The 25,756-nt window shown below is 37.5% G+C and overlaps 1 protein-coding gene across 12 annotated transcripts in view; it reads left to right on the top strand.

Moving 5' to 3' along the window:
- ANGPT1 (angiopoietin 1) overlaps positions 1-25,756 on the top strand; it is a 476,344-nt gene that overhangs the window by 343,635 nt on the left and 106,953 nt on the right. For all 12 annotated transcript variants that reach the window (XR_013824499.1, XM_079901385.1, XM_079901383.1 and 9 more), the window contains one exon: positions 23,616-23,746. Coding sequence is in view for 11 of the 12 variants with exons in the window: in XM_079901385.1 (XP_079757511.1) it covers positions 23,616-23,746 (131 nt within the window). In the remaining variant the exon portion in view is untranslated. The remainder of the gene's footprint in view (positions 1-23,615; positions 23,747-25,756) is intronic.

Raw genomic sequence — 25,756 nt, forward strand, 5'->3', positions numbered from 1 at the left:
AGGCTCCTGAAGAATTTGCTTTGGTTCTTTTCCAAAATGTCTGTCAGTTTTTTTTTGTGTGTGTGTGTGTGTGTGTGTGTGTGTGTGTGTGTGCATGTGTGTGTGTGCGCTTACGAGGCTGGGGTGGTATTAAGGGTGCAAAGAGTGGGTAGGTTTAGGAGGGTCGGAGGCATCTGAAGTAGGCTTCAGGGTACATGGTATGAATGGCATCTGCATGAGGAAGGCACACTTATCTCTTAAAATGCCCGCTGCCCTCACTGAGCATTTCCTGGTCCTTGAACATCTTTGTAATTCTGATCTTCACCCAAATAATGCAGATCTGTGATCAAAAAGCCAAAGTGAGGTGTACACTCTGAGATCTCCATTTTTCTCTCTTGAGAGAATTGTGAACCTTGAGAATCAGAATTATAGATCCAGAAGGAACTTAATCATTTAATGCCAAACCTCTGGTTTTAAAGAAAAGAAGGCTGAGGTTCAGAAATATGTAATATTTTTGTCCAAGGAGGGAAGAAGACTTAAATATGGGATGTTTGGCTCCTTCCTAGTTAGGTGTGGTTTCCACTCTGTAATGCTACTGTAATAAAGCTGGTGGCTCTGGCCCTCTTTCCTGCCAAGACCCAGCAGAAAATAGATCCGTAATCATCACCTTCTCATGCAGTTAAATATTAAGATTCACACTGGCATCAAATGAGAAATTAAAACTCATTAAAACATAATGCCTGTTCTGGTGAAAGCTTAATCAAAATAAGCACACTATAAACTGGCATTATTCACTCTTTCAAAGAAAATCAAACAGAAGCTTGAAAAGGGAAGCTATACACCCTTGTGACTTCCCTCTCCACCTCTATCTTCACTCACACCCAGCACTGATTCTCCAGGCCCAGTAACACCACAGGTGGCCTCAAGTCAGGACTCCAGGTATCTAGCTTTGCTTTTCTGTGCTTGTTCTCATTTCTCTTCCCTCTGAATTAGGTGCCTCGTTGTGATAAATTATTAAAGGAATTAATGCTAACACTTGTGTAGTATTTTATAATCTATGAAATGATTTTTAATATTATAATCACTTAATCCTTAAAATGAATTTTGAGCTGGGTATTATTAGACACATTTTAAAGATGAAGAAACTGATGAGGCTTTGGTCAATTGACCTGCTCAAATTCAACTAAATTCCAAATAAAATCAAAACTATGGAATTCGGGCTTCCCTGGTGGCGCAGTGGTTGAGAGTCCGCCTGCCGATGCAGGGGACACAGGTTCGTGCCCCGGTCCGGGAAGATCCCACATGCCGCGGAGCGTCTGGGCCTGTGAGCCATGGCCGCTGAGCCTGCGCATCCGGAGCCTGTGCTCCGCAGCGGGAGAGGCCACAACAGTGAGAGGCCCGCGTACCGCAAAAAAACTATGAAATTCATGGTGGGGTTTTTTTCTTCTGTTTCTACATTTTCTATATTTTTCCTCTTACAAATTAAATTCAGAAATTTTTGCATTTTCTTTTTAAAAATATTTTATCTTAATAGAAATTATATTTTGAAAACTCCTGTAATAGTTGTGGCCATAATGTATAAACCAAAAAAATTTTTAAATAGATCTTTCTCATGCCCTAGACACATATTGATTTAGAGTAAATGTTGTGAATAGATTGATGAGCTTACAAATGTACATGTAATACACATATTTTCCTTTTATTCTCCAAGGAAAGTCCAAATGATTTTCTCAGATAGAAAATAAAATCTGTAGAACCCAAGAGAATATAAATAAGAAAAAAACAATAATGTGAGAGTGTTATGATAAACACATCATGTGCAATAACACACAATCAACATGAAATTACTAAATACTTCCTCTAGAGAGGCAGTATTATCCAGATCCTCGTCATCTAACACTCAGACGGTTATAAAGCCTTCCTGCCTCCAGTCTTGATGCTCTCAGATATACCTTCCACGCTATTATTGAGATGTTTTTTCTGAAACACAATCTGACTTGGGCTCTGCCATCCTTCACATATTTCAACAATGTTCAAATATCTACAGGTTAAAGTCTGCCACCTAAAACTCTTCCTGTCCTGGTCCTACCTACTTATTCAGCTATTACTATCATATTGTTCCCCCAACCTCACCCAATCAGATACCCCCTTATTGTGATTATGATCCAGAAACTACTTGCAATTTCCCTTTACCACCCACGCCTTTGTTTATGCTGTATCCTTACCCTATACATATAAACCCAACTTTGGATACATCTTCTAAATCTTTAAGATTTTCCTTTATTTCAGGAAGTCTTCCCTGATACCTACTATGGTATATGCTCCGATGTGCTCATCTATATCCTCCCTTCAGAACTGAAGCACTCCTTCTCCCACTTCCTGGGAACATTGCTGGCTAACAGCTTGTAGCCAAGGTCCCCTGCCTGGGTATGCCTATGACTGAAGAAAGTCATCTCATTCAAGGTCACTGCTTCTTCCTACAGACAGATTGCATCCAATGACTGGTCAGTATAGGAGTCTATTAAGGACCACTTGCCCTAATTGAGGACAATTCTGAAGGCTATCCAAGGTCCAGAATTTCACTTGAGATTAGCTGAGATGTTCACTATGATTGCATGTGAGCCCATGCAGCTTCTCCCTCTGCCACTGGAATCGATCCTAAGATCATTCACCTATAAATATCCCTACACTGATTTCCCAGAGAAATGCATCACCTTCATTCTCAGGTCAATTTGGATGCTTTGTGGTCCCATAGATGCATAACAGTCTGTGAATAACTATCCAGTATCCACATTCTATTATGTCATTAACAAGTATTTATTAAATAACTGTGTGTATGATCTGTCCCACTAATCTCTAAGTTTCTAGAATATGGAAACCATTTTTATCAAAATTCAAGATATATACCTAAGCCAGCCAAATTATTATTATTATTTTTTTTTTGCGGTACGCGGCCCTCTCACTGCTGCGGCCCCTCCCGCCGCAGAGCACAGGCTCCGGACGCGCAGGCCCAGCGGCCACGGCTCACGGGCCCAGTCGCCGCACGCGGGATCCTCCCGGACCGGGGCACGAACCCGCGTCCCCCGCATCGGCAGGCGGACTCCCAACCACTGCGCCACCAGGGAAGCCCTAGCCAAATTATTGCTAATAGTTAATAGTTAATATTTGTTGAATACATGCTATGCACCAGACACCTTGTTTTACATAAGAAAATTGAGGTGTGGTATTCCGCATAAGGTCACAAGTACTAATATGAGTAGAAGTCACAATTCGAGCTTTGATCTCTAACTGCCCATCTTTTGGCCATCCCTCAGTAAAAGGAAGTCCATCAGTTAATTGCTGGAATTAAATATACTCAAAGCACATATTCTAAGAGATAAAATATGTTTCTTCTAACCCCACTTCTGTCTTTAATAATCTGAATGTCTGCAGACACATTATCTCATCTCTCAATTTTCTGTCCTATAAATTAAAGTATTTATAAAGCTCCTTGCAGCTCAAAACTTATTAACTAGAATAAAATTACTTTTATGTATACATGTCTTTTTTATTTTTTTCCCCTTCAATTCTTTGATAAGTGATTAAATTTTGATCTCCCTAAAAATACTTCAGTAAGATTTTCCATCAGTTTAGGGCTTACAATGACCTTTTTCTTCTCATAAAAACTTTTCTGGTCTTTGCTGGTCCTAATACTTAGAGCTAAAAAACAAATACATAACTGCCACCACATCCAATGCTTAAAAGAAATAAATGTTTAATTGTGGGTTTAGGGAGATGCTGTGATCTACTGGAAAGAGCTCTGGAATAGGAATCAGAAGAAGTCTGGCTTCACTATCCATAAAGCCAGTTTGGTTGTATCAGTCAGTGTTCAGTTACGGAAGCAAAGCCATGATGAGTATTATGGAAATAAGGGATTTATTATACAAATTCCACCTTACACAAATGTGAGGTGAGCTGGGAAAGTGAAGGTCTGGAAGATGAAGGTGGATAATCAGAGGAAGGGTCACTAACACATATACATGAACCCCAGTGTGGTAGTGGACAAGCTGAAGCCAGCAGGAAAATTCGAGAAACCAGGCACGTCCAGCTACCAAATCCAGCTACCAGCTTAGATCTCACAGCAGGGGAGATCTAAGAAAAGCCGTAGCTACGTTACCTAGGGTTGTGCAATCAGGCATCTGGTGTCGAGTCTGGACAGATTGCCAGCATGGGGGAGGCAAGCTGGATGCAGAGTGGAAGAGAGCACAAGCTGAGAACTGCTGGGCACCTCTGACCCTGGGCACCTCTGACCCTGAACATCACCATACCTAATGATAATCTGAGTTGGACCACTGCTTTACTTCCACCGTTCAAATCTCATACAAAGTCCTCTTGGGGCCAACTCTAACTTGGAACTGTACAAAGAAGGAGAGTCTGAGAAACACAGTTCTCAGATTAACCAACTTGACAGTAGCACAATCTAGCAATACCTTGGGCAAATCACCTAATACTTTTATACCTCAATTTTCACATCTTTAAGTGGGAATCATGTCCACTGTCCTGTAGTTCTCACCATTTTTTATATGGATCCAATCAGAAAGAATATGCAAACATACTTTGTATTGGACAAACTTAAGTGCCATATGACTATGAAAGATATGTTTTATTATTTAATTCGATTTTTATCACACCCAGGAAGTTTATTATTTATTCAATAAAAATTTAGTATGTTTCTATATTGAAATCTAACCCCCCAACCACGGTCCCAAAAATGTCTTTTACTGATTGGTACTTATCTATTTACTTGTTTGGATTCAGGACCCAGCTCAGGCTCACTCATTGCATCTGCGATCTCTTTAGTCACCTTTTACCTAGAGCAGTTACCTACCACACACTTGCCATTAGTATTTTTTTTTTTAATGCAGATCAGTTTTCCTCAGAAATGTCTCTTTATTAATTTATCTGATTATTTCTTCCTGATGAGATTCAAATTAAATCTTTTTGACAAGAATGCTAAATAAACGATACTGTGTACTTCCCATTTTATCACATCGGAAGGTACAGAAGGTCATTTTGTCCCATTATTGGTTGGGTTAAGTTTAATCACTTAAAGTTTTGCGGGGTTTTTTACAATGGAATATGTAGTCTCAAAGAAGATTCTTATAAAATGTCATAAGTTATAAAACACATAAAGCTGATCTATGTTGATTGAAGTGGTTGTGGGGACTTGCTACAATATCCCTTTGGCCTCCCCCTTGCTAGTGCCTCAGACATTTGTAGAGTACATTGTATTATATTATCATATCTGTAAAAGTAACGATTTACCAATTGGAGATAAATTTTGCATGTGATTTTATCAAGTGACTTTACATGTTAATTTTTTCCATTCTTGGTTACAGTTTGTTCCCTAAAGTTAACTCCTTTGTCTTTTTATATTAACTCGATTAATAAATCCTCTATCACAGATAGTATAATGACAAACTTACAGATAGCCCTTCTTTGAACCAATAGAAAATTTGTATTCGCGAAGTCTGAATGATAGTGTTTCACTATTTAATGTACATTTTAGATTATAATTATAATCTTACCATAATATTTATAATGCACAGTTTGGTGATTTTCTTCTCATTTTATTATCTCCTTATTATTTGTTGGGGGTGAATGATAGTTTCAGGGTAGAACTATGGCTATGCTAAAGCCTCATTCTGGAAGAGATTCCACATGAAGAGATGAATACGATGTTTAAACAAAATTACCAAAAAAAAAAAAAAAAAACCTTGAAAATAATTTGGCCATTAAACATCTTTTTGTACAAAGTTTATTTTTGGCCAGGATCTTTATTGGGAAGCAGTTTTATGTAATGGGTAAAATATTGTATTGGGAATCAAGAGACATGAACTCTAGACTTGGATCTGTAGTTACTTTTCTGAATGACCTTGGACGAGTTACTTCACTTTTCCAAGTTTCAGGTCCTCAGAAGTAAAATGAGGATGTAAGGATGAAGTCTTTTTAATTCCAAAATCCTTTTTTTCAATCATTAAAGTATTCCCATGCCATGTGTATATTTCAAGGACAAAACAAATCAGTGTGGATTGAAAAGAATTCTCTTGAGCCTCCCACGTAAATTTAAGCCTTGCATTTTCGTAGGTATTGCAAAACTTGTTTCAATTTTTAGTGAAATGTTTTTCATTTCTCTGATCCTCTGGGCTCCACTGTCCTGGCTGGAACCAGTAGCAGATGTGTTGAAATACTAAGAGGAAATTTATTTCTTACAGCAGTTCTGGACTGATCAAGGTAGGCAAAAAAATATATAGAGAATCTCCTGGCAGTTTCTACCCTCTTCAATTTTTAGCCTAGATATCAAACCTAAGGCTTTAAGTAGTTTTATTTGTACTTTCAAATAATTTCTCCAACTTGGGAGGTGTATTACTTTTATTTAGACTACGATTTTTGTTGTGGTTATACTTCCTAAAACAGAGAAGGAATTTTTGTTTGTTTCTTTCTTTCTTTTGCGGTACGCGGGCCCCTCACCGCTGTGACCTCTCCCATTGCGGAACACAGGCTCCGGACGTGCAGGCTTAGCAGCCATGGCTCACAGGCCCAGCCGCTCCGTGGCATGTGGGATCTTCCCGGACCGGGGCACGAACCCATGTCCCCTGCATCAGCAGGCGGACTCTCAACCACTGCGCCACCAGGGAAGCCCAGAAGGAATTGTTTTATTCAACAAAATTTGTATTTTATACTCCTTGACTGAGATGAAATATTCAAGAGGAAGAAGGCATGGTCCTACAAAGTCACTCTGTACCTTCTTCAGGCCTTACAAAGATCAGGAAATCTCTTGACTTTAATGCAGATTAATGTCAGTCTCTAGAGTCTTAAATTTTTCTAAGACAACAAAAGCAAATGCCTTGGTGCTGCTAGGTCTAAGTATTCCCAGGATTCCAGCTCCAGAATGAGTAATGCTGGGACTCAGACAACTGCTGTCCTAGAAACTTATAGGTTGGCAGAAATCGCTAAAAGCAGCTAATGCTGCCTCCAGGAAATAATCTAGGGAGATGTCCTGCGATCCCACTGCTGGGGGTCCTCCTAAATGTTGGCCACCACTGAAAAGATGAAGGCTGTATCTTCAATGAAGAAAATATTTGTTATTTTCTATTCTGTGCTATCCTAGGGTAAAATATCCAGAGATAATTTCAGTACAGTCATGTACGTGTGTGTTCACACATGTCTATACTCGTGTGTGATGGGGCTAGGGGAAGGGATAGACAGTAGACAGACAAACAGGCAATTACAATGCCATGAACATAGTGAGTTTGGAGATAAAGACAAGTATGGCATGAATAGGGGGACCTAACCAATTTTAGGGGCTTGGGAAGGCCTCCAAGGGGTAACCTAAGTTGATATAAAAATGACAAATTGGAATTAGCTGAAGAAATAGTTCAAGTTGGAGATCGAAGAGTGAATAGCGTATGTGAAAGCTTGTAAGTGAGACCCAGCATGTCTTGTTAGGCAAACTGCAAGTAGTAAGGTGTTGTTCAAGCACAGAGTGTAAAGGGATAATGATGAAGTATGATGCTAAGAGCAGAGAGGAGAGCCAGACAACTAGTAATATGTGAGAGACTTAGGACTTAGCCTCTAAGGGCAGCCCATCTGCATAGTCTTTTCTCACATCCCAATCAATTTTTTTTTCACTCAGTGTTTTTATTACTCTGTTCAATAAATATGAGTAACAACAATGTGCAAGACACATGGGTGAGACACATCCACAAAACTCAACCCGTATCCTTCAAGAGCTTAACATCTTTCCTGACTTGATTTTCTTTATCCTTTAAGTCTTAGCTCAGACTGTAGAGCTCTGCTTTTTATATTGGGTAAGGAGCCCCTTCTGTGTGCTCTCCCTGTGCTCTGTGCCTACCTTTATCAAAGTCCTTATCACACGGGGTTGTAATGGGCTATTCTTTCTTATTAAACTGCCACCTCTAGGAGGGCAGGGACCTCTCCACAATGCTTGGCATACGTCTGGAAAGGAAGCACTTTCTAATAAATATATGAAAGACACATCAACAAAGGTATCTTTTGTGCATTCAGCAAACACAACTGATTACTATATGACAGTTATTGATATAGATGCTAGAAATTCGGAGATCAAGTCGAATTCCTGCCCTCGGAGGTTTATGGAATAGAATGGAAGCATATGGCAGTTCCCATGTCAGGTTTTTAATAAAGTTCTGTGTCCTTTAGTTTCTTGGATTGTTGCTTGGATGAGATTCATTTCCCTGATCTATTCAACTGCAGTCTCTTCTGTTTATTTATTTATTTTTTACCTGTAAAAGTTAGGCAAAAATTTCTAGATTGCATCATGCCAAGCAAATGAAATAAAATAAACACACAGCATACCTTATTCCCTAGGCCAATTAATCCTGGAAAAGGATGCTGTGTTGCTGTCACCAGTAAGTAGTTTGTGGGCTACAAGGACTAAGTACTCTGCCTGCAATTTTGATAGCTGCCACTTGGTAACAGTAAACTTTGATATTTTTAGAACTCACGGTTAAATAACTGAGAGCTTATCAGAAAGTACGAGATTCAGTTAATTATATTTTTTGAGTAAAAAATTTTTAAATAATGAAAATGACAATATAAAATATTGACTACCCTGTAACTAATACAGTGCTTTTTCTGTCTAGATGATCTATTTCTTTTCGAGAGCCTTTACTCATTTCAACCAGAAGCACTTATAAAACCATTTAAAATAATCATGACAAGTATCAACAAATATCAACATTAAATGCTCAACTATAAATTCTGTGCCGATAGTATCATCATAACAATCAACTTTAACTAATATTAATTGAGCATTTACTCCGTGCCAAATACTTGCAAAGTGCTTTGATATGTCTCTTTTGGTACTAACACTACAAATGCCAGTGCTTATGCTGGTCTGCTCATTCTCTTTTGAAAGAATCAAAAGTGCTATTTTATTACCTGCCTCAATTAGAAGCTCAGCTAAACACTTGGATAAAGAATAATTTTAGTCTTATTCATTTTTAGGCTGCAAATGAAAAACACTTCTTTTCCCTCACATGTGCTTATGATCAATTCTAGAGAGAATTTTCCAGATCTGAAGATCAGAAGTCATTATATAAACAACTGGAGGTCACAACATTGTTATAAAATAATTATTTTAATGAACTATGCTTTAAAAATAGCAGATGTGTTAAAGATCAAATGAATAGTTTGCACCTGTTTATAATCTGATTTTTCAACTACACCTAGTATTCTTTCTTAGCAGAATAATTACATCTGAATATTGTATGCTTCTTTAACATCACCTAACCTAGAACACATGCTGATAATTAAAGACATTAAGTCAATATTTCCTTGGCTTGTTAATAATAATTATTAAATATGTAGTTGTCCAATATTCATAATTATTTTATTTCTCTCTTAACTGGATACGGTTTTGCTTTAATTTACATAACTTCACTAAAATTACTCTCTTACAATTCTTTTGAAATCAGAGTCTGCATTCATTCATTTATCCAGCCAGCCAGCCACCAAATTTTTATCACGTTGCTGTTATTTGCCTGGTACTACTCAATTATTTCCAAACTTGAGTGTGCATAAAGTCAACTAAGATGTTTGTCTAAAGTGTAGATTTTTGAATCTCACATCCAGAGATTCTGATCCTGGGATAGAACCTAGGTATCTCAAACCTACCAAGTATGCCCAGGTGATGCTGATGCAGAAATAACACTTTAATGATACTAAAAGGACACATCATCCTTGCTGGTCTTGTGGAGCTAATAGTCGAAGAGAAGGAAGGAAACATGGGAGGGGTAGTTGGCTTAAAGTAAAAGTTTCAGCTGCAGTATGTTTTAGCATGCCTGTTTCGTTTTTTGTTTTGTACTGTTTTGGTTTTTGATCAAGGCATCATAGACCTTTTCAAAAATTTGCTGGAGCTACGCATCTTCTCCCCAGAATAAATGAACAAGCACAAAATTTTGCTCACATTTATGTATGATTCAGCTCCACAATAAGAACTCTTGGAATTAGGCTATAGTTGGGCACTAAGGAAAAGCGGTGAACTTGGCTGGGGTTGAGGATGGATTGGGGTACATTGGAGGAGACTGAAGGGGACCAGGAAAGGCTTCGTGGAGGAAATTCTTGGTTATTTGTGAAGTATGAGTAAGTTCTCGTGAGGCATATGTGGAGGATGGTGGTAGGAGGGAAATCTTGAGATTCCAGCCAGAAGGAGCAATGTGGACAAAGATCCAGAGGTGGGAGAGAGCCTGCCTTAGTTAGACAAAAGCAAGTGTCTTGTATGTAGAGGTTCGCTGTGCTACAGAAAACGAAGGCCATATTACATGATAAGGAGTTTGGACTGTGTCTTACATTAATTGTGGAGAGAAATAAGCACACTGATGATTTTGGTCAACAGAAGAATCTGTTTATGCATGCTGGAGCCTTATTTGCAGAACTTATAGCAACACGTTGTCCAAGTACAAGAGAAAGTATTTCCTCTTTGCAAAAAACCTCAGAGTGTCTCTCAATGGTTTTCAGCATTCTACTCACCCCTTCCTCTTCCTCTATCTTCCTTTAGGGGATCCTGGAAATAAAGGTTCTTGCTGCTTTTTAAACAGAAATAAAAATGAGAACAAATCTACCTCCCTTGAACTTGTTTACGCACACACACACACAAAAAATTACCAGTTTCAATCGTAAGTTTTACAAGGTCCTGACTTAATTTTTAGTAAAAAAGCAAACCCATAAACTCTCTGAGATGGCTGTCAGCCTGGTCTTTTAGGCACCAGAAGAGGTCTGGTCAGTGAGCCACTCGCTCGGAACTGATTCTGTCAGCCACACGTGACGCCAAGGGAACTGAATTAAGTTTAAGGGACTGTGTGTTCTTTACAGGGGTCTTTAGTGCCATGTAATTCATTTGGCACTCATTTTTTTTAATGTATCCTTAGAAAAGGGAGAAATACTAGAAGAACGTTATTTTTATTTAGAACTAAAAACAGAGAATCACTACAGTGTATATTTCTGAACTTTGAGAAGTATGGTTTCATTGTCACAGCTTTCATGAAAATCGTTTGTTTTTTTTTTTTTTAATGTACGGAGTAGAGTGTACTCTTTCAGCACTGTGCAAAAGCACTCAGAGACAACAGAGTGTGAGTTCACTATCTTTTTTTTTATGGAGGAAGAATTTATCATGAATTTTGAACAAATGCAATCATCATATCACTGAGAAAAACTGAGAACTGTATTTTACTGGGGTTTTGAAACGAGTCGCTGTTAACAATGTATCGTGTGTCAAGAGTTTGAGAATACCTGGGTGGTTGATAAACTCATTTTCATCAAAGTTCTACATTATATTAATATTTGTAAGTCAAGGAAGGGACATTAAAATATATGTTGTCAAAACTTAGATGAAAAATTTGTGTAAAATTTAAACATGTATAATGAAAGCTAAAACTATATAAAACAATCATAATAGAATCAGGGAATAAGTGAAACTGGGTTCTCTGAAGTTTCTCATTATTTGGGGCTGAGGTTTTCTGTAACTCTGGAAATGTATCTTTCTTAATCACAACACAGATTCCCATGACCCTTGCTATCTCAGGCATTTTTCACACTTGCACATCTTCCACTAAACATGTTCAAATTTATCTATCAAATTACATATCTACATCAGGGCTTCTGAAGCTTAAGAAGCAAATAAGGTACTCCTTCTTAAATAATGGTTAGATTAATACACTACACAAATTCTGGGGATTCCCCAATGATTCAATTCCATTTGAGAACAAATGATGCCAATTAAGGAAGACTGTCATAAAGGAAACTTTCAGGAAGTAAAGATGCGAATTAAAGGATAGGTTGGAACGGGTGATCTTTTCAGGGATTTTTCCAAGTACCAATTATGAGTAAAGAAAGGGGAAAAAAATACACGTGCTGCATATATGGAATCTTAAAAAAACGATACTGATGAACCTAGTGGCAGGGCAGGAATAAAGACGCAGACATAGAGAACAGACTTGAGGACACAGTGGGGGAAGGGGAAGCTGGGATGAAGTGAGAGAGTAACATTGACATATGTACACTACCAAATGTAAAATGGATGGCTAGTGGGAAGCAGCCGCATAGCACAGGGAGATCAGCTCGGTGCTTTGTGTCCACCTAGAAGGGTGGGATAGGGAGGGTGGGAGGGAGGCTCAAGAGGGAGAGGATATGGGGATATATGTATCCTTATAGCTGATTCACTTTGTTGTACAACAGAAACCAACACAACATTGTAAAGCAATTATACTCCAATAAAGATATTAAAAAAAAATACACGTGCTGGATTCAGCCAATAAAGCACCCTATGATATGGCAGGAAAATCTTGGGATTCTCAAAAGATTGGAATTTTACTTTATTAAAGAATAAACATTTGAATTAAAGGATTGTTATTCAGGCATCTGGGTTCAAATTAATGTAGACCTTAAATTAGGTAGTCAGTCAGCAAAGGGACTCTGGTTTCTTGTTCTTTGTGCATAGTATTCTGCTTGCTCCATATAAAAATGAGGAAAACTTTCAAAGGAAATGGGGCCTATGGATTTGAGAAAATTGGTCCTTTTCATCTTGAATTTCTCCAGCTTATTGCCTACATACATGTCTTAATTAGCTCCATGTCTATCTCACTGTTTTCATCACTGTCTGTATGCTTATGTATGTCTATCAATGTCATATACATTTTGCTTGTTTAATTTAGACTTATTCATATAGCTCATGTTTACCGTGCTTCTGTGTAGTTTATAGTTATTGGTTAGGGAAGTTTGGTTTCTTTGTTTAATTTTTTATTAATATTCATAAGTACTCTACACGTGACAGTCTTTTCAAGGCTTTTATATGTATTACTTCATTTAGTTATCACAACAATATTAGAAGGACATTACTATTATGAGAGTCATTTTACAGATGAGGCAACTGAGGGTCAGAAAGGATAAGAGCTACACTCTAAACTCAGACAATTAAGCTCCAAACTCTGTTCTGTTATACTATCTCCTGAGTTCTATAGACACACATATGCAAATACAATGACACAGTCCTACTCTTTAGAAGTTAATGTTGTATATTTTTGTGTGTGTGTGTGGGAGTGGGGAGATAAAAGGAGGAAAATTTTGGTTGATGACTTTATTGTCGGTTATTTTCTTCATTCATACTTACTTTGTACCAAACCACCTATATCTTCTTTTTTTTTTTTTTTTTTTTTGCGATACGCGGGCCTCTCACTGTTGTGGAGCACAGGCTCCAGACGCGCAGGCTCAGCGGCCATGGCTCACGGGCCCAGCCGCTGCGCCACCAGGGAAGCCCTACCTATATCTTCTTGATCTTTATGTCTCTTTAAGTATCTCTTAATCTCTATCACGTCCTTAATTCTTAATTAGTCAAACTGTATGTTATTAGATCTTTTAATCTTCCTACTTACATCCTCTTTTCTTTTGAAACTTCTTTTGAACTTTTCCTTCTACTTATAGATTCATAACTATGAATGTAGATCATTGTCATACAACTCTCTTGTCATTGGCATATGTTCGCTCTTTTTTTATAGGTGCACCAACTTTGCTTCATATATTTTCCTATCATTTTCTTACATACTCATTGAAAGGCTATCGCAAATAAGTACGTAATCCGTTCACCTATGGACAATGGAGTAACAGAATATATCTCCAGCATACAAAAAATAGTGTGGCACATAATGACAGATTTATTTAATACAGCCTCCTCCAACAGAGATCACAGTCCTAAGATTCAGCATTGGAAAACAAGCCCTCTGTCCTCTAACAAAGAAGATGGAGGCTTTGAAACAGATCTTTAAAATGAATGCCCTGTTTCTGGAGGGAATTATGCAATAGAATGGACTCATGTATAGATATATTGGGTTGGTCATAAGGTTTGTTCGTTTTCTTCCGTAAGATGGCTCTAGTAGCACTTAGTTGTCTTTGACTTCATTTGAAACAGTTTTGTTAGATTGTATGTGACAGCTGTCATATCAGCATGCATTTAAAAAAAGACTTATCACAACTGAATTTTTGTGTAGCCATTTTAATATTGAAGATGAAAAAAAAGCAACATTTTTGGCATATTATGCTTTATTATTTCAAGAAAGGTAAAAACGGGGCCGAAACGCAAAAAAGATTTGTGCAATGTATGAAGAAGGTGCTATGACTGATTGAACATGTCAAAAGTGGTTTGCAAAGTTTTGTGCTGGAGATTTCTTGCCGGCCGATGCTCCACAGTCGGGTAGACCAGTTGAACTTGACAGTGATCAAATCGAGACATTAATTGAGAACAATCAATGTTATACCATGAGGGAGATAGCCGACATCCTGAAAATATCCAAATCAAGCATTGAAAATCATTTGCACCAGCTTGGTTATGTTCATCACTTTGCTGTTTGTGTTCCACATAAGTTAAGCGAAAAAAACCTCCTTGACCATATTTCTGCATGCGATTCTCTACTTAAACATAACAAAAGCCCTCCGTTTTTAAAACAAATTGTGATGGGCGATGAAAAGTGGATACTGTACAATAATGTGGAATGGAAGAGATTGTGGGGCAAGTGAAATGAACCACAACCAACCACACCAAAGGCCGGTCTTCATCCAAAGAAGGTGATGTTGTGTATATGGTGGGATTGGAAGGGAGTCCTCTATTATGAGCTCCTTCCGGAAAACCAAGCAATTAATTCCAACAGGTACTGCTCCCAGTTAGACCAACTGAAAGCAGCACTCAACGAAAAGCATCAGGAATTAGTTACCGGAAAACACATAATCTTCCATCAGGATAACACAAGACCGCATATTTCTTTGGTGACCAGGCAAAAACTGTTACAACTTGGCTGGGAAGTTCTGAATCCTTCGCCATATTCACCAGACATTGCACCTTCAGATTTCCATTTTTTTCGGCTTTAAAAAATTCTCTTAAGGGAAAAAATTTCAGTTCCCTGGAAGACTGTAAGAGGCACCTAGAACAGTTCTTTGCTCAAAAAGATAAAAAGTTTTGGGAAGATGGAATTATGAAGTTGCCTGAAAAATGGCAGAAGGTAGTGGAACAAAAGGATGAATACGTTGTTCAATAAAGTTCTTGGTGAAAATGAAAAATGTGTCTTTTGTTTTTACTTAAAAACTGAAGTCACTCTTGGGCCAACCCAATAGGTCCCTTTGTCAAACTTGATGGTCTCACTACTCATATTTGCTTTAATAGATCATTCCATGAGCTGTTTCTTCAAATGTCTGGTGGCAACCACAAACTCATTCCATCCTTATTAAAAGTGTCCCACTGTATGATTTGAGCAGACCATTAGGTCATTAGTACTGGACAAATTTCAAATCAGGAAAAAAATGCCCATGGGACTTGAATTGTAAAACATAATTGTATTATTGGAGTTAAAATGTTACTACATATAAAGAATCTCTTGAGGTGAGTAAAACTTAAATTCTAAACAATTTGAACGCTTATTTCATAACTGACTCAATAAATATTTATTTAATGCCTGTCATGTATATTATACATGGAGTTTACAAAGACGGCTAAGAGATGAAGACTTCTCATCAAACGCTTACAGTCTGATGTGGAAGAAAAGGCACATTTATAAAGAGAAATACTACGATAGGCAAAATGAGATATGCCACAAGAGAAGCAATTTATCTGTGCAATGAAAATTTGTAGAAGAAAGAAGAGAAAAGGCTTCCCACATAATATTTTGTCTTGAAAGATTGTTGATTTTGGACTTGGGAGAAAGGGATCAGTTCAGTAAAGTTCTGGTCATTTATAAGCCCAGGATACACTTGCACAGTCCTGAATTAAAGAGAATAAAATGTTTATCTTGAAGATGTTATTTTGAAAACAATTAGAAAACATTTAACGAGAAATAATTTTACTATATTAGGAAAGGCTAATATAGAGTTCGTCTTCCCTTGTGCTAAGATAAAATTTATATTCTTGCCTTTATCTCAAGGCTTCCAGCCTTAGTAATTCCCACTGTAGAACTCTGTACTTAACAAAAAGGACATTTTATGAAAATAAATAATTTCCAGCTTCAAATGCTAATAGAAAAAAAGGAATAAAAATCTATCTTAAATGCTTGGTATCTAAATAAGTTCATTGTCTGCCTTTTCACTTGACATTCCCAGCACATTCAAATGACTCATGAATCTCCTTTATTTCTTATCTTTTTTGATCTTAGATAACCTCAATTTAATTGTGCCGTGAATTTCACAGCCCTTTTATTGGAAATATCCTCCTCATCCCTTCCCTAAAGTCCATGTCTTCCACAGCCTCCCAAACTAATCTTTTCCACTAAACGTTTTGAGCAGTTTAGCATCTCCTGAATTTTTCCCTTGCCCTTTTTCCTACAATACTAATTATTTGTATACCTCCCTATGACCTCTTCATAACAGCAAACAAATGCCTAATCTTGCTAGAAGTCTACAGTAAGGCAAACACTGTTTTCTCTCTCTATAGTTTGACAAGAGAAATATTGTCTTTACGTTCAGCAAAAGATGCCACCTGTATCATTTAAACTCAGTGCTAAAAGACATGCCGTGATATCACTCTTTGCTGGTGCCCAGCCCTTTTAGTAGGGTGGGGGAAGGGCAGGGAGGATGGTTACTGTAGAGACAGCCCTGGAGCAGCAACCAGAAGACATAACAGTGTTGGGAAACTCCGTCAGATTGAGTCATTGCTACCAGGCTCTGAAAGAGAATCATGGGGGTTATTTTGCATTTTCTTCAAGTGATTGTGAAAAAGACAAACTAGTTCCATATGGTGGCAGGGAGAGAGCTCAGAGCCAAAATAAAAATCTGCTCAGCTTGTCAGTATGTGAGACCTTAAAGTTCAGATATCTAAGAGTCTGTCTACTGTTTAAAAGAGCTGAGGCCAAACTTCAATTTGTCAAACATACAACTCCCACTGCCTTGGATAATGAAAGAGACTCCCCCCGCCCCCACCCCGAACACAGTGAAGATGTAAAAATGTGAGAAGTATAGCCATCTCTTAAGTCGACAAAATTAGTGAGAAACTAGATGCCTGGGATTGGGCTGCCTATTTTAAAGAAAATAAAGTTATAGAATCACTTGTATGATACAGAGGTATATTTTGAAACCTACTCTTCCATAATAGAGTGCACTGTTGTCCTACATTCATTAAGAAATGTGATTTAGTCTTTCTAGTTACTGAAGTTTCTGTAAGTGAAAGAAAAGGAGTAACTATATTTTCATCAAGAATGACTAGAAAATCATGACCAGTTTCAGTATGCATGTGTTTCATTTTCCCTTCAGATGCTAATTGAAAAAATTAAAAAGCTGACATTCTTTAAAGTCACTGACGAATTGGTACTCATAATGGTTTCCCCCCCCCCCTTAATTAGGAAAAATGGTTTGAAAAGGATAAATGCCATGATTCTATTTTGTGGCTGCCTTTTTGGTCACAGTTAATGGTATTTTTTGGAGTTTCTGTGCTGTTGTTATTTTGGGGTTGGTTGTTGTTGTTTAGGCATCCTTCATGTTTTTGTTCCTAAGCCAGATACTTTGCTCTGTAATAACATTTGGTTTTTATCTCCCAACACATCATCCTCATGTAAGCCACATCTACACTGGCTGAACATAAGAAATAAATGTCCAAGATTCTCATGGTGTTATTTTGGGGGAAGCATTCTCTCCAGTGACCCACACTTTAAGTCCTTTTCACTATAGTCATATTGCAAAGCTGACTTTGCCCCTTCTGTGTATTGACTTCTCTTTTGTAAAGTGATGTTCCATTATCAGAATAGAGAAAGTCATGGATAGTTAATTATACATATTTTAGAAATTAACCAGAACCATTAATAAAAAGAACCACATAAATATTCTGTTTGAGCCTCAATTCAAATAAGTTTTCTTATCTAATTCGAAAAAATACTTGGCATTAGTGAATGGCCAGCTCTTAGTCTGTCCCTGTCAGATAACCAGCTACAGTTGTTGGCTTTGGGTCAATAATTGCTATTCTGTGCTAGGTAAGAAAGAATGAGCCCCTTAACTGTGCAGAGGACCTATCCTTGACTACACTGTTACTCCCAGAATCCTTGTGGGATTCCACAGAAGCATAATTGGGCTCATCTGTAAATTGCTTAAACTAGTGTTGAGAAAAATTATTTTTAAGAAATGCCATCTCTATTTCCCAGTGGAAGAGAACAACTCTTCCTTAGAAGAGCATAAGCAGCTCCCTGCAACATGTTAAGGATATAAACATAGAAGGGGTGAATACTACTGTATATAAATTACACGTTCTACTCAGTCTTGTATGGTGAAAAAATCCACTGTTCCTCAAAATACTGGTCTCCTCTACTTTTTTTTTTTACTGAGATATAATTGACAGATAACATTATATTAGTTTCAGGTGTACAGCATAATGATTTAATATATGCATATATGTATATATTGCAAAATAATCACCACAATAAGTCTAGTTAGCATCCATCACCACACATAGTTAAATTTTTTTCCTTGAGGTGAAACTTTTCAGATCTATTCTCCTAGCAACTTACCAATATACAACACAGTATTATTAATTATAATCACCATGTTGTACATTGCATTCCCAGGATTTATTTATTTTGTAACTGGAAGTTCGTACCTTTTGACCACCTACACCCATTTTGCCCTCCCTTCACTTCTACTTTTATATCATCGCAACCAATATGTTGTGGTATTTACATTGCACTATCTTGGGACTCTCTACGCTTCTGCTTCTTGTTTTCAAGATCCCTAATCTGGGCAGGCCTTTAAGGAAATATTTTACACCTTATTTGGCTTTTATTTTTTTTTCAAAATAATTTTAGCTGAAGAATTTACCATAAGCATATTTTCATTTTGAATTTGTTCTCTGATATCAGTTGGGTATGCACACAATACAAATAAGTCATTCAATAGAACATAAGAACTAATAAGAAGACATAGGTTTTCTTCATTTATTCTACTCGCATAATATATCAGACATGTTTTCATATTCTGGAGTCTCTGAGAAAATGAGAACAAAAACAGAACTGGAAAGATCAAGAAGGGTGTATGTGTCTGTGTAATTTTTAATTATTTCAGTTGGTTGACAAGGAAATGGGATGTTGAGTACCTAGCTAAATGAGATGCAAAAACTATCCTTCTGAAAATATGGCCCAGGTATATTTTGGTTATTAGGATTATTGATATTTGGGTCTGATTTTACTTGCTACCTTCAGCCTACTGAAAATTGATTATACCCGTCATTAGTTCACATCCATAATTTCTTTATTCAGTGAATGTTGAGCCTTTCCTCAGTATCAGACGCTGTTTGTTCTAGATTCTGGTGATTCAGAGTTGAGTAAGACACAGCTTATGCCTCAAAGAGCTCACAGTTTATTATGAGAGAAGACAAGTAAAAAGACAACTAAAATAAAGCACACTAAGTTTCATCATAAAGGTATCCATGTGATGTTCTTTGAGATCATACTTGAAATGAATCTTAAAGGATGAGTAGGAATTCAGCAGTTAGAAAGGCCTTCCAGGGAAGGGCCTTCCTGGGAAAGGGGACAGAGGAATGAGAATGTGATGCTTTGAGAGAACAAGTGTTTGGTAAGCCTGGATCATTATGTATGTGTGCAGGAAGTAAGAGATGGGAGGTGTGGGGTTGGTGTGGGAGGAAGTAAACAAGGGCTAGATCTTCAGAGTCCTCATAAACCACAATAAGGAACTTGGACTGTATCTTTCATGTTCTGGGAGAACAACTGAGGGCTTTTAACCAGAGCAGAGGAATGATGATGAGAAGCATGTTTTGAATGAGCCACATGGAGAATGGATTTTAGGGGGAAGTGGAAGGTGCTAAGCTCAAGACATTGAGACCAGTTGTGAGACTTTTTTAATAATACAGAGAAGAACTGCCAGGACTAGACGACTGACCTTCAAGTCTTGATTGAGTGGATCTGGAAAAATGTCTCCTTTTACTCACAGACCCTAACATACATTGTTGATGAGTTCTGTACTGGTGAAGGTCAGGACAAAACATTGTAGATGTTTCTTCTACAATTCTAACCCTACCGTACATACTTGCATACATATTTAGAGATATGTAAAGGCACCCTTAAACCTGTGACAATTGATGGTATGGTCATACAATAGCTGCCAGATAATGTTGGAGAAGAATATGTAACGACATGGAAACATAGTCATAAAATCATGTATGAAAAACACTGTTAAAAAGCATGTGAAGTATGATTCCATTTGTGTTTATACATGAGAAGAAACTGTTTTAAAGGGTACAAAATGGACATAAGTGATTACTTCTAGAGTGGTAAATGAGATGGGCCTGTGGGCAGAAGCTTTACTGGCACTGTTCAAAATGTTTATAGAATATGATCAGGTATTCCATGTATACTTAAATATAAATAATATTTTCTATTTGAAGAGGAAAAAAAACAAGGAAAAGACTAAGTGTATATAAACCATAATGTCAAGAGTAGTTATATTTGGAGATGAGATTTGGGTTACTTTTTATTTTCTTTTTGCTTTTCTCTACCTCCTAAATTTATAATTATGCATTCCTGTTGCCTTGGTAACACAAAGAAACCATTGTAAATTATGAAGCTTGAATTATAACCCTCATATAAAAGTATAAACTATATTCAGCACATAGCAGTCACTCAGTTAATATCAACTCAACATTTGTGCTAAATTACCTGCAAAATACAGTGTAGAAAATCACTGTGTCCTGGAAAGTCTATCCCCATTAGTGAGCTTAAAGCTACTGCAGGGAAAATGGTATTGACTTACCTTAAGTCAATAAGAAGGAAAGTCATCACAGTTTATAGAGAATCCAAGAATCAGAGTTGGAATTAGCATCCCTCTTGCAAAAGTGCCTGTGGGCTAAATTTACCCACTCCCAGTGGAAATCTCCCAGAGGGAGATTTCAGGCCAGCAGAGTCATAGCTACTTAATTTTGAAATCATTCATCTTCCCCCAGACTCTGATTCTGTGTTCACCAAGCAAGCAACTTTCTGATTATAATTTGGCTTTCTATGTGAAACTCCCTCTAAGGAGACCATGAGACTGGGCCCTTTATTTTGACTGTAAATGGAGACCTGACATAAGTCCCCCTTAGTTTTGCAAGTGTATGTCTGTCTCTGAGAGGCTGAGAAAGTTATCAAATTATAACTGCAGACCAGATCTAGAAGGTGGTGAATTCACCCAGGTAACATGTCCTAGGACTCCCTTTGGTAACCTCTCACCTTACTTTGCCCTGTTGAAACCCACCTCCACATGGGCTGCCTACAACGTAAAATGTGAATTCCCAGTTAGAAATTCTACAGTTTTGCATCACCAGTGACTTTTAGCCTGACTCTCAGAGTTTTAAAATGTAAGCTTGGGGCTTCCCTGGTGGCGCAGTGGTTGAGAGTCCGCCTGCCAATGCAGGGGACACGGGTTCGTGCCCTGGTCTGGGAAGATCCCACATGCCGCAGAGCGGCTAGGCCCGTGAGCCATGGCCGCTGAGCCTGCACATCCGGAGCCTGTGCTCTGCAACAGGAGAGGCCACAACAGTGAGAGGCCCGCGTACAGCAAAAAAATTTTAAAAATATGTATATATATATAAGCTTGTATTTGATAGTTCATTAGAAGCTTTCTTCAGCCTTCTGTTAACTACAAGTTCTATTAATTATTGAAACCAGTAAAACTTGAGTAGGGTTTAATTGTATATTTTGCTCTGGCTAAAAAAACCTCTGCAGAATATGTGTGAAATATTTTGGCACAATTATACAACAGTACTGTTATTTGCTAAAAACATTATCAACCTCACAAAATAATAATGGGACATATACATATACTTAGGTGCAAACACAAGTCAAATATGTACATATGGAAAATATATATATATATATCTTCAAATATTAATTAATCTTTATTATTTCTGTTTAATAGTAATGTAGAATTTTGTTCAGAGCTGGCCTGGGTCCTAGTAGTGTCTCACTCATACAGAGATTTAATCACCCATTGTCTATACGGTGGATAGGATTCATAAATGAGACTCAGGCACAGAAGTGGTAACACACATGGATTTGAAGGGAATATTGATAGATAATTTTGATGAATGAGAACCGAGGAGTTTTAGGTGGAGTTAGAGAGAGGGGTAGATCTCAGTCAGAGAAGACTTTGAATATGAAACTGAGGCTACTGACAATCTTAGTTTAGCTATTCTGAGCCTTGACGAGACAGTGAAGGACCTGAGCAAGTTTGCATTTGTTCAGAGTGCCCAGATGGATATGAAAGCAGCATATGGGATCCATAGGGAATGAGCAGACGTTAGGGAACTACATTAGGCAACTATTGTGATTTGTTCACTAGTTTCTGAATTCTAGACCAATATTCTTCAAAATGTTCTCCTTGGACAGTCTGCAAGGAGTAATCTGAGGTACTAGTTGAAAATACAAATTCCTCAGCCTAGTGAATAGGTCTTTTTCACAAATGACCAGATGATTTGATACATGGGCAACTGTTAGAGAGTTCCTGATCTAGGTTAATGTAAATTTTATATAAGAAATGTTTCTAGGGCTTCCCTGGTGGCACAGTGGTTGGGAGTCGGCCTGCCGATGCAGGGAACACGGGTTCGTGCCCCGGTCTGGGAGGATCCCACATGCCGCGGAGCGGCTTGGCCCGTGAGCCATGGCCACTGAGCCTGCGCGTCCGGAGCCTGTGCTTCTCAACGGGAGAGGCCACAACAGTGAGAGGCCTACGTACCGCAAAAAAAAAAAAAAAAAAAAAAAACAGAAATGTTTCTAGAGAGTAAAGCAGGGTCTTTGAAGAATGCCATTTTTGAGGTTAAACAGTTGGGGTTTTGAACTTAGTTTTAGGAATACCACCAGAATGTAGGTCCCTCGAGGGCATGGCTTTCTGTCTGTTTTGTTTGCTGATATATCTTAAGTGCTTAGAACAATTTCTGGTATATAGTATGTGCTTAAGAAATATTTGTTCAGTGAATACATAATGACTAATAAGAGCTTGGATTTTAAAGTCAACCATAGTGAAATTCCAGCTTATTTAGCCTCTCTGAGCCTTGGTATGCAAAATTTTGATATTGATACCTGAATCACGGATTTAATATAAAAATTAAATTAAATAGCAGCCGGAAAGCATTTAGCAGAATGCTTGGCACAGAGTAAGTCCTCCTTTAGCACATCATCAATATTCAATATTAACACAGTGATATATGCTATAGTGACACTCTACAGGGCATTTTTTGTTTAGAGATCAATACTTGTAGTAATAAAATAAACTCATATTCCTTTTGTGGATCCTACATGATCAGAAAACCATATGAGTTTAAGTATGCATAGTAAAATAAACATCAAGCACACAAGCCACAGAGAATTTTACCTAGATGTAGTTTGATGTCCTTCCTTCCTTCCTTCTTGCCTTCCTTCCTTCATTCTCTTCCCCCCCAACCCCTTCTCTCTCTTTCTTTCTGTTCAGGGAGCTTTGGTCTTATACCAGTTTGTTGGAAGGGCTGAATTCAGAGAAGGGAGAAACTGATGAACAAGGCGAACATTCAGCAAACCAGTCTTCTGGGTTCTGTTACTCTGTTGAATGGCTTATCTTTCTTTTTTTTTTAACTTCAGGTTGTATTTAAAGGGTCACACTGGGACAGCAGGAAAGCAGAGCAGCCTGATCTTACACGGTGCTGATTTCAGCACTAAAGATGCTGATAATGACAACTGCATGTGCAAATGTGCCCTCATGCTAACAGGAGGTAAGTCCTACGGGGCCTTTCTCTGAGTTATGTCTCATTGGTTTGAGGCTTGAGGTTTCTTATCTATGAGAAAAGACTATGATCTTCTGGTCAGGAAACTTAAGAGCAAGTCCCTAGAGATCATTTTGTTCTGCCCACTAATTTACCATATGTTCTTGTGCAAGACATTGCTAGCGTATTTAGAAGTTTGCCTCCTCCCCCAGCATTTATGGTGAGGGTGTGCTAAGCTTGGTTCTGAATAAATTCTTGAGCCTCTTAAAGTCCCAGTTGTTCTGCCTTCTAAATACTCATAATGATACCCATAGTGGAATGAACAGCAATTTGAGGATTCAGCATACAGAAAAAACAAAAAGCCAAAATTTCTTACAAAATGCTTTACAACTGTGTAATAGAGTTCATTGACCATCCTGTTGAAATGGAGTAAGAAAAATAAAGAGGTGTAGCTAGATATAAAGTTATACAATTCAGAGTAGCTATACCAGGGCTTTACATTATAAGGTATTGACCTCTGCAAGACATTTGAGCTGGTATAGGAGATACCAGATACCATTAAATAATATTGTATCACTGAGTAAGAAAGTTAATCCTTTTGCACTTTTTAAATACTTTTCTAGGCTTCTGATTGTGTCAAAGAGGAATTCTCAGTTTAGTACTAGCTTATCTATAATACTTCTTTAGCACTTACTCAATAATTACCTTTCTTAGCAAAGAAAGAACAGACTCTTCAGCCTCAGCTGAAGGGCCTTGGTTAGGCAATGGCACCTACCTAGAATTAGATAAAATGATTTTGTTTTAATTTTGTTGAGTGTTACGTCTACTTTTATTATAGTAAGTGGTACTCATTTCCTCTTTAAAGGAACGATATAAACTTCATTTTAAAAAGGATTCACAAATATTTGATATTTAACTAATTAATTTAAAGAAAAATATTAAATCTTAATAAAAGTTGTAAATGGGCATGGCAAAAACTGTGAATAAGTTGATAACTGACTGATTGAAGTCTAAGAAACACTGAACTAAAACCTGATGGCAAATGATGCAGCTCAAAAATGTTACAGGCAAAAAAGGAGTTGGCATCAAATAAAATTATAAAGGAAGCTTGTTCTTCAGTGTTTGTCTTCTTACAGTTTTAGTGTTGTTTCCCTCTCTTAATGGAATAGTAATCATTCCCACCTTCAACTGTTCTAATTCTCTCTCTGTGTTACCCTACAACAAAACATGTTTTCATGCTAATAAGGAAAAAACTCTTTAAATCTAAAATTTTACTTCTCCAAATATGATATTACTATCATTATTATTACATATTATTACCTGTTACTGAATATGTTATACTATCTTCCTTGAATTCCAAACCAACTCTGAGATAAGGAGAAAAACTCAAATCTCCATTTTGTACACAAGGAAAACAAAATTAAGTAGATGTTCACCATTTTATCCTTAACATCTAGCTCAGTAGATTGTGGCACATAGGATCTCAATAAAATATGTGGTGCATGAGTGAATGAATAACCATCTTGGAACCCTTGAAGTCACTTTCAAATTTTGAAACCAATGAAATGAATCATAAGGTTGACATTTTTCTTATCAATTAACAGAGCGTGGAAGAGTATAGAGGGAAAGTTTTGGAGAACTCTTTCCACCTTCATCCCCATTCCCGGTCCCTCCATTACTACCACTACCAAATCACATTCCATACTGATTCCCATCCATTCCACTTATAGTAACATCTTTTCAACGTGAAACCAGCCCTAGTATTACCAAAGCCAGCCTGTTATGATTCTGCCTCTGTTATATCCTTCTCCTTAAGCTTTAAACATGCCATTTTGGCATCACATTCAACCTCATCCAATAGTTAAAAAGTCTTCTATATGCAATTGTATGGCCCCCTCCCCCGAAGCAGTTGTTAAAACTTAGCATATTTTTTTACATGGTACCCAGAGGTTAGGTTTTGAACTTTTTTCCTGAAAGAAAATATTTCTTTTCATTACCTCCATGATCCCATAAATGAAA

Source organism: Stenella coeruleoalba (assembly GCF_951394435.1).
Source record: "Stenella coeruleoalba genome assembly, chromosome: 17".
Taxonomy (NCBI): Eukaryota; Metazoa; Chordata; class Mammalia; order Artiodactyla; family Delphinidae; genus Stenella; species Stenella coeruleoalba.